We start from the raw sequence: 13,071 nt of genomic DNA, 5'->3' as shown, positions 1-13,071 counted from the left end.
AGGGAAAAGCACACACACACACACACACACGCGAGTTTATGGTACATAAATATCTGCACTCGAGAGGGGGGGCGGGGCGGGGAGTGGCAGAGGGCTTTTCCGAATGTCCTCGCTACAAAGGGCACATAAAATGCCATAAATCGGTGAAAAAATCCATTTTAAATATTATTATGCGTTTCAGACAGACGATTCGTGTGTTTTTTTTTTTTTTTATATGCTTTCTACTCTATCGAAGGGTATTGTCAATATGGCCATCATCCCATCGGTTCCATCCGAAAGATACAATTTATGGAGATTCATCGGCCCCTGCGAGTGGAGCCCACATCTATGGTAATCCACTTGTTAGGGTATTACTGTACTTCGGCTGAACGACGGTAGACAGCCGTTTCTTGTTTTACAGTCAACTGAGATTTTCCTTTTATTCGCTTTTTGCGCTTTTCGGCTGTGGCTGGGGAAATGTAAATGGATCCGAGTAGTTAAGGCAGGGCCGGCCGGTAAGCACATCTGGATAATTTAATATTTGCGCAGGAGATACAGAGAGAGAGAGGGGGGCAGAGCACAAGCATGGCTTCGATATCCACTTTGAGTAGGCCTCTCCGGGATCGACTTCGGAGCCGAGTCGGGCAATTTTATTATAATTCATAAAGCGTGTAGATGAGACACAAAAGAGCGTCTGACAACTGACAGAGCCAAAGGATGCACGCCCGGGCGGCTAGGGGCGGGCCCAGGGCCAGGGCCAGGCGAAACCATGAAAGGGAAAAGAAATGGGGAGAAAATAGTAAACTTTTTATCAAGTCAATTTTCTACGTTGACTGGAAACCACAACGGCAAGATTTACAGACAGGCCAATGACATGGCTAAGGAAACTGCACGAAACTTTTGCTGCCATGTTTCTTCGTCCCTTGTCCGTGTCCCTGTCCCTGTCCGTGTCCCTGTCCCTTGTCCCTTGTCCCCTGTCCCGTCCGTGCCATCCCGAGCAGACCAGACGGCGACTCTAACCTTTGCTGGCCATATTTTCGCTTCTTTGACTCGCCTCGACTTGCCTCTCGATTTTTATTCAATTTCTGCTGTCGCTCTACGATTGTGGCTCAATAAGCCGGAGTCAAGCCGAACGGATTAGAGCCCTGGGAGTAGGGGTCTCGGTCTGGGTCTGAGTCTGCGTCTGGGAATTGGGAATTGGGAAGCCCTTGCATCAAATTATTATTCATTGCAGTGAGAGTTTACATAAATTATGCATCATTCCTGGCACAATAGTGATTTCCCTTTAAACTATTTTGCCATAAACTCTGAAGCGACTCGAGCTGTGCTCCTGACATCTCAGTTAGCAGTTGTGCTCCATTGCCTGAATGCCTGTCAGTTATTCAGTTAGCAGGAAGCAGTTACCAGCTACCAGTTACCAGTAACCAGCTATGGAGCAGTCCTCAGTCCACAGTCGGCATTTGGCTACAGCTCTCAGCAGGTGCAGAGGTGCTGTCAACTCCGGCCAACAGCTTCCTCCAGCTTCCCAGGGCAGCAAACGGAGACGGAGATGGAGATGGAGACGGAGACGGAGAGTGTTGTGTCTGACAATGGCCGGCAGGTGACTTTTTCACTTTTACCGAGAAGCTACGATTATTTCACAATTTGCTGGAATGCTAAAAGCGGTCAAGGAATCCACAATACAATATACAGATACACTGCCAGCTCCCAACGATTTTGGATCCCCGCAGCATTAACTTGGGTCCTGGGTCCTGGGTGGGGAGTATGAAAAGTGGTTTAAATGAAATCCGCAAAGTGTGTCAACGAGAGGGTATCTGTATCTGTATCTGTATCTGTATCTGTGTCTCTGTCTGTAACTGTCCCCACACCAGCCCACTCAACCCCATTCCACTCACTTTCTCTGCATCCGGTCGGGGGTCGCTCTGTGTCTCTTTGGGTCGCTTGACAACTTGTTTGACATAATTCAACACGCAGTTGGCTGTGCGGTGGCGGTGCGAACCTTTCTGACAGCAATTAAAAACGCATTTCAATCGCAATGCGATACCCGAGTCTGTTCTGCTGCGATGCGATGCTCTGCTTCTGCTTCTGGCCAGTCTGTCTGCCTGTCTGTCTGGGCTGCTCATTTCAGCTGCTCAGCGCTCTCCCTAAAGGGCTTAATGTATATAATTTACTCTTCCGAGGGGACAGGGACAGGGGCACTCGGGCTGGAACTGGAACTGGATCTGGACTCCTTTTGTTAATGCTTAAAACAAATAATTGCAAATAAATGCTGTTCATTGGAGAGAACAATGAGATGTATTGACACTGGCGCGCCCTGTCAGAGCCATACATGTACATGCACGTACCGTCGCATCATCGCATCATCGTTCTGGATCTGCTCTTAAATATGAAAATTAAAATTACAAAATGCACAAATTGCACCGAAGCGAAGTGAAACGAGACCAAGTGAAGTGCAGCGAAAATCATATTAATAAAAATAATGAGTTTGCTGTTTCCGCCGCTTCCTGGCTCCTGGCTACTGGCTCCTGCCGGGAAATGGGATGTGGAAAGGGAAAGCGGCTCGAAAAACCCGATTAAAAATTGAGCAGCCAGCAAGGATGTTAAGTAGAAATGTCAATATGACAGCTGACAGATGGAAGAGGGAGCAAACGAACTGTTGATGACTTCAACTCAATGTCAGCGATGCACATTCGACGATGATGCTGCTGAACGGAACCCGTTTCCAATCGAGGACTTGAACCTTGTGTTTGCTAATGCTGCCATATCCCTGTGAGAAAGAAGGGTCCGCAATGGTAAAAGCGATTACCGAATAAATTATGAAGGTGATGGAAGGGGGAGAGGGCATTAGCGAGTTTTCAATTTGGGATCAGCTCTGCTTAAGCCAGAGTCCCCCGGCCTCAGCCCCCTCCCCCTCCCTAGATCCGACTGTCGCTCTCCCTCAATTGCTTCCACTCATTAGTGGAGCTTTGCCATTGTCCAAGCTGATTGGCGTTTGATGGCTTTCCCAGCACCAGCTCCAGCACCAGCTCCTGCTGCTCATCCACATATGCTGTCTCTCTGTGTGATAGATGCGGATGTATTATTGTTGTGGGAATTATGAGCCACCAGCCAGCCAGCCAGCCAGCCAGCCATTGTTTAGATTCCCATTTCACTTTGACTTATTGAGCGGAAAATTTGCAATTACAACAGTTTTCCCCTTAATGGCCAATGGATTAGATGTTAAAATGGATCGGCAGCAGGAGCGGGGTTAATGGAAAGCTTTAATGGCTAGATAACTTGTGGAAATCGTAAAACTCTTAGCGTCTTAGCGTTTCTGTCTCCCCGCCGCGGACACTCCCCACCTCGGGCACGCCCCGGGGCCAATTTATGGCAGCCAATAAATTACCAGCGACAAAAGCAAATTATTTTCTAATTTCTGCTTACCACGCGTTCGGTCCCCCGATGCGGGGCAGTCAGGGGCCAAGGCGTTGCTTTAAATCGCCTCCGTTCCAGTTTGGTCTTGGCGGCTTCTGGTCGGGCTCCTGGCGCCTGGCTCCTGGCTCCTGGCTCCTGGATCTTATCTATCCGTGCCGTCGACGTCGACGGAGCACAATCAAAGGACATTTGACATTGATTAGTTTTCGTGGAATTTTTAATACATATTTTTCTCGAGGTGGCAATCAGACGCCCTGCACGTCAGTCCATTAGACGGGCCTGGCCTTCTCCCCAGAGTTGCTGCCTGCCTCTTGCCTCTCGCCTGTGCCACGCTTCATTTACTCATTTCGTGCAATTTCCCAATATCAATTTTCTTTTGATTTTCGGTCGCCGACTTGGCAGACACGCAATCCGCTGTCCTGCGGAATCTCTCACTCGCACGCTCGCACACTCGCACACTCGCACACACGCACACACGCACACAAGACTCCGGCGAAGCGAGTGTCCTGACAGGGAATAATTTGCCGTCGTTTATATCGGTCCCCCACTTCGCCCGGCTAAAGGCTACCCGCTACCGACTACCGGCTTGGCTTTTCCTCCATTGTTGTGGCAGTGGCACGTGGAAGGCGGAAGGTGCGCCTGGCTTCGTGACGTCTCATTGGAAGGACAAACTAAATTATAAGCAGATTTCACGGTGAATGCAATATATCATTATGGGTCTGTCGGTGTCCCCTCGAGGAGTCTCCCCTACATGTCATGTCCGACTCCGACTCCAGCGACCATGCTCTTTGTTCTTTACTAATTTCAATGTTGGAATATACAATCCGCGAAATATCTCTGCCCTGCGCTACTCATTAAATATGATTTTCTCTTTCCCCCCAACGCCCACATGTCCTTCGGGACTTATTATTGGGGCATCACTCGTATCTGGTTGTGTGGTCCAGAGTCTGCCCTCTGTCCCATGTCCTATGTTCTCTCTGGGTGCCCCAGACCTTAGTTTCGATGCCTCCTTGGCTTCAGTTATTGTCAATCGTCGGCTGGGCTTTCCATTCCTTGAGAAGTCGGAACAGCTCAAGCCAGAAGTTAATTGTAGACCCAACCGGAATCGAACTCTCCTGGGAGTCCATTTGTACCCATTATTGTATTATTTATGCGGAAAAGCCCTCATTCAGCAGAGCCTGAACTATTTGCATGCCGCCGAACCTTTAACAGCATCCGAAAGCGGCACGGCACTCAAACTGCGAGCAATATCAAATAAGGCAATATCAAATATTTGGAGGCCTCCGCATCCGCACGCACTTAAGTGCACACCGACACAGGCGACGCAGACTACTGCCAGGCTCCACCAACAGCCCCAGCTCCAGTCCCAGCTCCAGTCTCAGGCCCAGCCACAGCCTCAGCCTCAGCCCATCGAGATGGCCCCGTCGTAGATGGTCGTAGATGCTCGACTGAGGCATGCTAATACAATTAAAAATCCACCAATTTGCCCAAACTATAGTCCTGCTCGCCGTCCCCATCCCCGTCCCCGTGCCAGGCCACGTCCTCGTTGTCGTTGCTTGAGTGCTGCCTGAGGCTACAGGGGGGCGGGGGAGGGGCAGGGGGTCCCGAGGCTCTTGTTGATGCTGCGGTTGTTGCTGGCAGGAGGCCAGAGAAGGAGTCCACGGCCACCACCTGATGCCCTGATGCCATTAGGCGTAAGTGGCATTTTCCTTTTGATTTTGGTGGCATTTGACTTTATTAACCGAAACTACTCTGATGCTGATGCTGATGCTGAATCTGAAGTCTAGTCTCCTCTGGACACCTGTCCTCCATCTCTGTCTGTGCGGCGGCAGTGGGGGTGGAAGTGGGAGTGGCCGTGTGCGGTGGGGATTGTCTGTCTGCTGGCATCGAAATGGGTCAATATGTGTACGCGCTCGATGGCGGCGGGCGGGTGTGGGCTCATGTAATATGTATTCGGCCAGCCCGTGTGCCCGTGTGCCCGTACGCCCGTGGGCCCTTCAGCCGCTGTCGAGTGACATCTTCGGAGACCTCAGAGCTTGTGTATGTGTTTGCATTTGGTTTATGCACGCGACGCCTTCATCTGCCAGGAGCCCCGCTAACCTTTGTGCGAGCTCCACGGGCTCCAACGCTGGCCGTGACAGAGGACACGAGGCCGAAGGAGAACTGGAGAAGGACTGGAGGACTTGAAGTCTCCATTTAATTCTCCCGGCACTGCTCAATCATTCATTTCGCCTTTGTTTATTTATTTTGCTAATGGAATTATTTCCTACAGCACTTGTCTTCCATCTTCGGTTCTTCGGGGCTTGGCTTTAGTTTGTCAGGAGTCCGGTGTTTCGAGTCCCGAGTCCGGAGTCCGGAGTCCTGATTCTGATTCGCTCCACTTCTCAGTCGCTCGTCATCTGCAGGTCTGGTTGGAGCTGGTTGTTTGTGTCATCTTTTCATATTTGTTCAACGTGTGCTCGCTCCCTGTTCCTCTCCCTGTCTCCGTCCGTGTCCCTGGACCCGTTTCTTTCGTTTATGGGACGTGTCCTTTGTTCGTCATAAGTTTTATTTGTCGATCTCCATCGCCATCCCCATCGCACGAGTACGTTCCAATTTGTTCCGTTCGTTGCTTTTTGTCTAATTGATTCTGCTAGTAATTGGCGTTTTTTGTCCCTGCTTGTATTTGCGCTTAACTTTGGCACACGTCTTGATTGGCTTGGTGGGGGGTTGGTGGGGAGAGGGAGCGCTGGGGAGCGTTGGGGCGCGGCAACGGGAGACGCCTCTATGTGATGCGCAGCTGGTGCTCTGCGGCTCTGACAATGCTCCGTCAGCGGGCACATCATTTGCAAGCTGCGATTGTCGCCTTTTCAATGCATTGCCAATGTGTCAGGATCAGGCAGGCAGGCGGCATTCGGCATTCGGCAGGCAGTCGAAAGCCAAAGCCAAAGCCGTCACCACCTGCGTGAGAGGGAGAGGGAGAGGGGGGAGAGTGACAGTGCCAGGGACATCGTCAGCTGTAAATCATGTGACACATATTAAAATTACAATGAAAGGCCCCATCGATTGATAATGGTGTGTGTTTGTGTGTGTGTGTGTGTGTGTGTGTGTGTGTGTGTGTGGGGGGGGGGGGGGGGACGTTGCCAGCGGCAAGTTTGAGCATTGCCAGCATTGAACTATACACAGGAAAAGGGGAGACAGGACCTCCGAGATGGAATTGTAATTTTGGCTTTCAATGTGCGCCAGAAGGGGTTTCAATCACCGCCTGCTTTGGCATTCCGTCGACTTAATTCGGTTCCTTTCTTTTCTTTTCCCTGGCTTTCATACACGAGTATTCCAGTCAATACACCTGCGTCCTGCGTCCTGCTTGCTGCTTCCTGCTTCCTGGATGCTGGATCCTGGCACTCCTCACGCCATGTACTGAATCTCGGACCGCTTCACTGCGCAAATACACTTAATACAATTTATTATTGTAACATAATAAAAGCACAGAAAGCAGAGAAAGCAGAAGGACCAAGGGCCATGGCCAGGGCCCCAGCATCAGCATCAGCATCAGACCCGCAGCCAGAGGTCCTGGGCAAGAGGTCTGCCCGTGCCTTGGAAATCTCATAAAAAGGAGTTAAATCAGAGGAATTGTCATTGAAGCGAAATTGAAAGTAAATTCGTTCGCATACGTCCTTCATCTTTTATTTTATTTGTCCGCCTCCTTGTGCTTTATTGCTGCACTGCGATGTGCCTGGGCTTGACTCTGGGTTCTGGTCTTCCGCACCCGCTCCCGCTCCCACTTCTGGCCCCGCTGCCGCCCACCCGCTGCTCCTCCTCCGTCTGCCAGTATGTAAATCAATTTAACGTGGAATTTTCTTTTCAACTTTCGCCCGACTTCGTCCTCGATTGAGGCTCACTCGTGGCACGTACTTGCTGCAGTTGAGGCCTTTGCTGAGATGGACTTGAGATTGATTGAATCGGCAGAGAGTCCCCGCTTTGGGTGGGGAGGTGGGAAGCTTGGTGAGCTTGGGGACTAGGATTAGGACCCCCATGACCGAACAGTCATTCAGATAAATTCATTGAAACTATCCAAAATTTTTAGATGCTTTTAAAAATACTGCTGCTGCTACTGCTCTTTGCAGGGGCATATAATGGGCTCCACGTCCCGAACTACAACGAGGGAGACTGCGATTTCATCGATAAAATCCGATTGATGCGCGTTTGCAGGTCGACTGTCTCGAAGAGGATTGCCGCGACATATGCCGACGTAAGAGCTCCCTCGGGCACTCCATACAGCCTGTGGACTGTGCCGAATGCCACGGACATGATCCTTGCCTCCTTCCACTCCTCGACACTGTCGACCCGCAAGTATATGGAGATCATTAATTACAAAATCGATGCCGACCTGAAGCACTCGGACATGCACTGCATGCCCCATCCGATGAAGTACGTTGCCCACCTAATGGCCCATTGCAAGAAAAATAAGTTCGACGCGGAAGACATATGCCCCAGGCCAGTCCTCCACTACACCATGGAGGGTCCGGACCGGCAAGACTCAGATTCTGCTTTCCGTGTCCTTGGCGACTTGCGCCTGCTCCTGCCAACGATCCTGCTCATCCGAGTGTGGTCCATCATCGAATGGGACTGATGCGATAGACAAAAGACTCCGCCTTTACTGAGCAGTCTTTCGGTTGATCAAAATTATTACGCGGTATTTGTGCAAAATTCTATGTTATCATTACTTCTCATCGTGGGATATCCAGGCCACAAGAACCCCCTCGGCGGGCTCTTCGCGCGGCAGCAGACGGAAGGACGGCAGCTGAAGGACCGCGGGGAAGCCACGTACTCACAGCAGATCATTCCCATTCGAGTGTGGCACATCTCTAGCACTGGCAATGCTGTAAACGATTCAGATTGATTAAAAATTTCAAATTGATGGGTTAACGAAAGACACGGAAACTTTTCGAGTTATCAGTTTTATTCATTAGCCCGGCTTATTCCATTTGTCTTCGCACTTCCATTGGCACGTGAATGTAATCAAAGTCGAGGTCCAGCCGCCTCCTGGGGGCTGGCTCCCCTCTCTGGCGCCCTTCTCTGGCGTATATGTTACATTGCATTTGAAAGAGATTAAATGCTTGAAATGCCCGCCCCCCCCTCTCCCCCTCTCTCTCAGCCACTGGTGGGGGGGGGGGGGGGGGGGGGGAAGCTTTTCTTTGTGCGTATGTGCTCGGAAAATGAAATTCATTGGAAAACCTTGCAAGAATTTTTAATTACTTTGATTAATTTGAAACAAGTTTTCCGTCGTCGTCGTCGTCGTCGTCGTCGTCTCTTCTCTGGCTAGCAAAAGTTTCTCCAAACTTGCTCCGAAAGTTCCCCCTGGCAGGTCCTGAATAACAGCAAGAGCAAGAGCAAGAACAAGAGTACGAGTAAGAGTAAGAGTAAAGGAAAAACTCATTCACTCGTTTGGTTTATTTGTTGAATATTGATTTGCGCATTTGTATGAATGTTGATGAAAACGAAAACTTTGTCGAGGGCCCGCCCTGGGTGTCCCTGCCAGGACCTCACCTCCTCACCTCACCCAAACCCACCCAATCTCTTGCTCTGGCGATCGATAGGGCAGCCCTTGAAGATTCTGTCAGATAGAGTTGGCAGAACTTTAAACGTTTAAATTCAGTTTCCCTGGACGATGCTGCTCCAGTCGCTGGTGCCCATTGGACTGCTATTTGCGATGTTCAGCGTGTGTCCGGCGGCAAGGGCGGACAGTCCCGCCCACAACATACGCAACACTGGAAACTGCCATTACGCAACCGGCAACAGCTTGGTGCTCATTTGCACTGGCCATGTAGAATACGATACCTTTGTGCGCTGGCGGGACTTTCGAGCGCCCGAGGGTACGCCCTATGGCATTTGGTCCGACGGTAGGGTTTTCATGGTGTCGTTCTACCGGTCGGACTTGTTCAGCTATAATCGCATCAAAATGTCGACTCTGGGCGTGTTTCTGGCGACGGACAAGAACCAGAAGACCGTAGCCCTGATCTTCCCTTACGGGACTGTGCACTGCTTCAAGTACGGACTCCGCTACCTCAGCGATCTGCAGAGCAGTTGCAAGGGAGGCAAGTACGATCCACACGAGATTACAGCGCAGCCGGTCCTACACTACGCCCATGACAGTTTCAAAAGGCAGGCTCTGCTGTCAAAAGGACGGGCCCGTCCCACGGGGCTGATGATCGTGCTATTGGTAATATTTCTGCTCTCGGATATCCTCTAAATTTGTTGGCTGGTGTATACGTGCTATGATTAAAGACATCTATCTGCTCCCGACGCGTGTGCAGCGATTTTTCAGTCAACTTGTTCGATTATTTTTGTATCCTTCGACCACATCCACATCCACATCCGTGCCAGCACGGATGTCAACAGACATGTCATGGGACATCTTCTGCTGCATCTGCTCTTCGTGCTTCCTTGCGTGCATTGTGCGGCAGTCGAACGCCGGCCAAGCCCAGTGCGAGTCCCTGCTCGAGTACGAGAACACTTCCTTCCGGCTCTCCTGCGAGGCCAAGTACAGCAGGAGCCTGAAGCTGCACTATCGCGACAGGAGGATCCGCGCCGACACGCCCTACCGCGTGTGGGTCCGGGGTGATCCGCGCAGACACATCGAGCTGCTGATCACTCTCCACAAGACGCCTCTGTGGGACTGTGGCAGCGTGAGGTGCAGCTCCAACTGGCTGCACTGCCACTGTCAGCACTCGTACGGCACTGGCATTGCCATCAGGCCCGATAGCATCTTCTGCTACAAGTTCAACTTTTCGTACGTGGGCGAACTGCAAAGCGAGTGTGGCATGAAGCCCCTCAGAGTCGACTTCGTGGCCATACACTATGGTGCGTGGTATCGGGACGCTGGTCGGTCCTCATCGTCGGGGGCTGGCCGTCTCAAGTGGGCCTTGTGGAGTGCCTGAAGCCGGAGCTGTAGCTGTAGCTGTAGCCGGAGCTGGAGCTGGGCATATTCGGAGTCACTTACTTTGCTTTTCGTGTTTCTAGTGTCAGAAAAAATTCTCAAAAAATGATCATCGCATCATTGTGCCAATAGGCAATGCCAGTGGGCTCACAATGCGCACAAAGATTGTATGTAAAGAGGATAGATTGCTCGCGGCTGCACCTTCTGCTGGTGTTGCAGCTGCTCCTGCTGCTGCTGCTGCTGCTCGGGAGGCCGATACCCGTCCAATCCGCCAACGACAACTGCACCTTCATCGACGGATACGTCCTGCAATACCTCTGCCAGGGCAGATTCGACAGAGAAATGCGTCTGATGTACAAGGACCGCATCCCGTCCATGGACGCCCCCTACACCATCTGGCAGCGTTCGGACACCATTAGTCCCGTCTACTTGCTGGTCGCCTTCTACAACTCGCCCATATCCAGCTGCTTCACCCTCGTGATGGACGGCGGCAAGTTCTACTGTGACGGCCAGAACTACGTTATGAAACTGCATACGTCCGCGGAGGTGCACTGCCTCGCCTTCCCCTTCGACTACGCCGAAATGCTGTACGAGAGCTGCATGAAGGAAGAATACCCGTCGGACACGGAGCCCATTGCCGTTGCCATCATCTATATGAAGAACAACATTATCAAGATCATCGATTCGGTGCCAGATCTGAAGGCCTCTGCTGTCCTTGTGCTTTTTTCGGCGTTGGGTTGCTGGACCTCTCCATTTTGGTACTTTTAGACGAATTATTAAATGAAATCTACACGATCCAAATGAAAGTCGCTTGTGTGTTTGTCCCCGTTCCCCTCTCTGCGGGCTCTCTGAACGCTCTGAAGGCTCTGAAGGCTCTGATTGCGGGCTCTGATTGCAGGCATTATCCTGACGCTGCTTATTATGTTTGGATAAACAAAATGTTGGCTCTCCCACTCCAACTAGCAGCTTGCCAGAGTTCATTGTAGTTTGGCCTGCAACTTTAGACATGCCAACAATGGCGGACAAATGCAGTTCTGGACAGCCACACACACACATGGACAAGGACAAGCACACGTACATGGACTGGCACACGCACAAGCAAAAGCACATCTAAATCTACTGCCAGGCACATTCTGAGAATGGGTGGATGGGACGGGGGACGGGGGATAGGGGAAGAATGGCGTAGCATTTCATTGTCATCATTGTCATTGGCGTTGGCGTAATTTATGTTCTCATATGGACTGCCCAGCCGCCATATTGGCCTGTGGTCATCCCACAACATTCAACGTCGAGCATTGACTGCTGTCAAGTGCTGGCCAGAAACCCAAAATGACGGCAGCTCAGAGATACAGACAGGGACGGAGACAGGGAAAGGCTTTAAATGGAAAATATTAAAGAGCTTCCACAAATTATCTGCAGTTTTCCCCAACATGTATTCTTTAGATGTATATATATATATCGGCAACAGATACATAAATGTATTGGCATGAAATAGGTCAAGTCTTCACTTGGGCAACCGTCTGATGAGGTGGCGGCACAGCTCTTGGCGTTTTCTCCCATTCGAGAGAGGCGGCAGGGAGCGTTGCCCCGAGCGGTCCATCGGCATCGTTCTGCCCGTGAGCAGGCCTTGGTGTCGTCCACCACCAGTCTTGTCCGGTTTCTTGGCCATATGAACAAGTAAGAACACGGAGCAAAAAGGCATTTTGAACCAACTTGAATTTTGAACTTTATGCGATTACGAGTGTGTGTCTGACAGGCAAATCAATTCTAGAGTGTGGCAAGTGTCGGCCAGAGCAGCAGAGGCGCAAGAAAGGTAAGGCCCCCCTGGCCCGAGTGCAGGCCCACTCCGTACTCGAGCTCGTCCCGCGACCCGCTCCAGCGGGATATCGCTGCGTAGTGCACCGCCGTGAAACCGTTCTCAAGGGGGAAGTTGCGGATTTTCGGGGTGGTGCACTCGTACATCAGATCGGCTATGTAGCTCATCTGGTATATGCGGCAGTAGATCATCGAGCCGGACAACGGGAGAGGGCTACGGCTGTCGCCGCAGAAGAAGTCCAGATCCTCGTCGATCGAAATCGAGCTGTTGCACCACTGCAGCGGGGAGTGGTTGAAGGTAACCAGCAGGAGCAAGGCTCCTCCTTGCCTGTGGTAAAATATCTTGTATGGGCCATTTATGGCGGCCAGTCTGTCCTGGTACCTCAGGAAGATATCGTTGGTGTAGGTCCCCTTGCAGAGCAGCTTCAGGGGTCTGTCCTGAAACGGGCGGCAGCTCTTGTCGTGGGGAATGGCCTCAATGGCCACCGAAGCACGCCAGAACAGGGCCAGGATCACCAGGAAGACGGCGAAAACACACGATTGCAGCATTCTTGGACCTCTAACTATACTTATACTTTCACGCAAATTTTAAAATATTTACTAAGCATCTATTCCACGTTTGAGTGGCAGCTCAGATTAAATCCAATTGACAGCAAATTCTGAGTGCTTATCGAAACATTCACACTCAAATGCCGATGCACATTGTGTGCTCCTCGCAGCACTGGTGAGGTGATGGTTATCGTTCTCTAAAGTATACGCAGGATATGGAGGATACCTGGCCAACAGCTCGAACAGGGCTCTGGATTGTCATCATTAGTTGGAGAAGGCTAAGCGCGAACAAAGACCCGCCCTTCCCCTTCCCAACTGCCGCTCCTCTCACGCTCATGTCCTGATTTTCACGCATGGCTGATAATGCACACTACAGCTCGGGCGGGACCCAGAAA

At 51.2% G+C, this 13,071-nt stretch overlaps 5 protein-coding genes and 1 long non-coding RNA gene across 7 annotated transcripts; 4 read left to right on the top strand and 2 right to left on the bottom strand.

Annotated features, from left to right (window-relative positions):
* Positions 1-703: 703 nt before the first annotated feature.
* Positions 704-2,614, bottom strand: LOC108150853. 2 transcript variants are annotated; one of them, XR_001774696.2, is made up of 3 exons: positions 2,422-2,614; positions 1,875-2,353; positions 704-1,730 (listed from the first exon to the last, which is right to left on the bottom strand). It is a non-coding gene; the product is annotated as an uncharacterized LOC108150853 (long non-coding RNA). The 2 variants fall into 2 exon arrangements; XR_004471283.1 differs by having other exon boundaries at positions 1,875-2,248; positions 2,325-2,612.
* A 4,956-nt stretch (positions 2,615-7,570) lies between these two features.
* LOC108165366 lies at positions 7,571-8,005 on the top strand. The gene has a single exon (XM_017301401.1). The coding sequence runs from the start codon at positions 7,571-7,573 to the stop codon at positions 8,003-8,005; it is 435 nt and encodes a 144-aa protein (XP_017156890.1).
* Positions 8,006-9,043: 1,038 nt separating this feature from the next.
* Positions 9,044-9,625, top strand: LOC108165367. Its single transcript, XM_017301403.1, has one exon. It carries the CDS (start codon positions 9,044-9,046, stop codon positions 9,623-9,625), a length of 582 nt encoding a protein of 193 aa, XP_017156892.1.
* Positions 9,626-9,638: 13 nt separating this feature from the next.
* On the top strand, positions 9,639-10,337 carry LOC108153768. The gene has a single exon (XM_017283907.2). The coding sequence runs from the start codon at positions 9,651-9,653 to the stop codon at positions 10,311-10,313; it is 663 nt and encodes a 220-aa protein (XP_017139396.1). The 5' UTR covers positions 9,639-9,650; the 3' UTR covers positions 10,314-10,337.
* A 92-nt stretch (positions 10,338-10,429) lies between these two features.
* LOC108153770 lies at positions 10,430-11,108 on the top strand. Its single transcript, XM_017283908.2, has one exon. It carries the CDS (start codon positions 10,448-10,450, stop codon positions 11,078-11,080), a length of 633 nt encoding a protein of 210 aa, XP_017139397.1. The 5' UTR covers positions 10,430-10,447; the 3' UTR covers positions 11,081-11,108.
* An 899-nt stretch (positions 11,109-12,007) lies between these two features.
* LOC108150788 lies at positions 12,008-12,779 on the bottom strand. The gene has a single exon (XM_017279089.2). It carries the CDS (start codon positions 12,674-12,676, stop codon positions 12,080-12,082), a length of 597 nt encoding a protein of 198 aa, XP_017134578.1. The 5' UTR covers positions 12,677-12,779; the 3' UTR covers positions 12,008-12,079.
* Positions 12,780-13,071: the final 292 nt, after the last annotated feature.

The sequence above is a fragment of the Drosophila miranda genome, chromosome XR (assembly GCF_003369915.1).
Source record: "Drosophila miranda strain MSH22 chromosome XR, D.miranda_PacBio2.1, whole genome shotgun sequence".
In the NCBI taxonomy this organism is placed as follows: Eukaryota; Metazoa; Arthropoda; class Insecta; order Diptera; family Drosophilidae; genus Drosophila; species Drosophila miranda.
The sequence above is the reverse complement of the archived record's forward strand: the minus strand, read 5'-3'. Positions and strand labels throughout refer to the sequence as shown.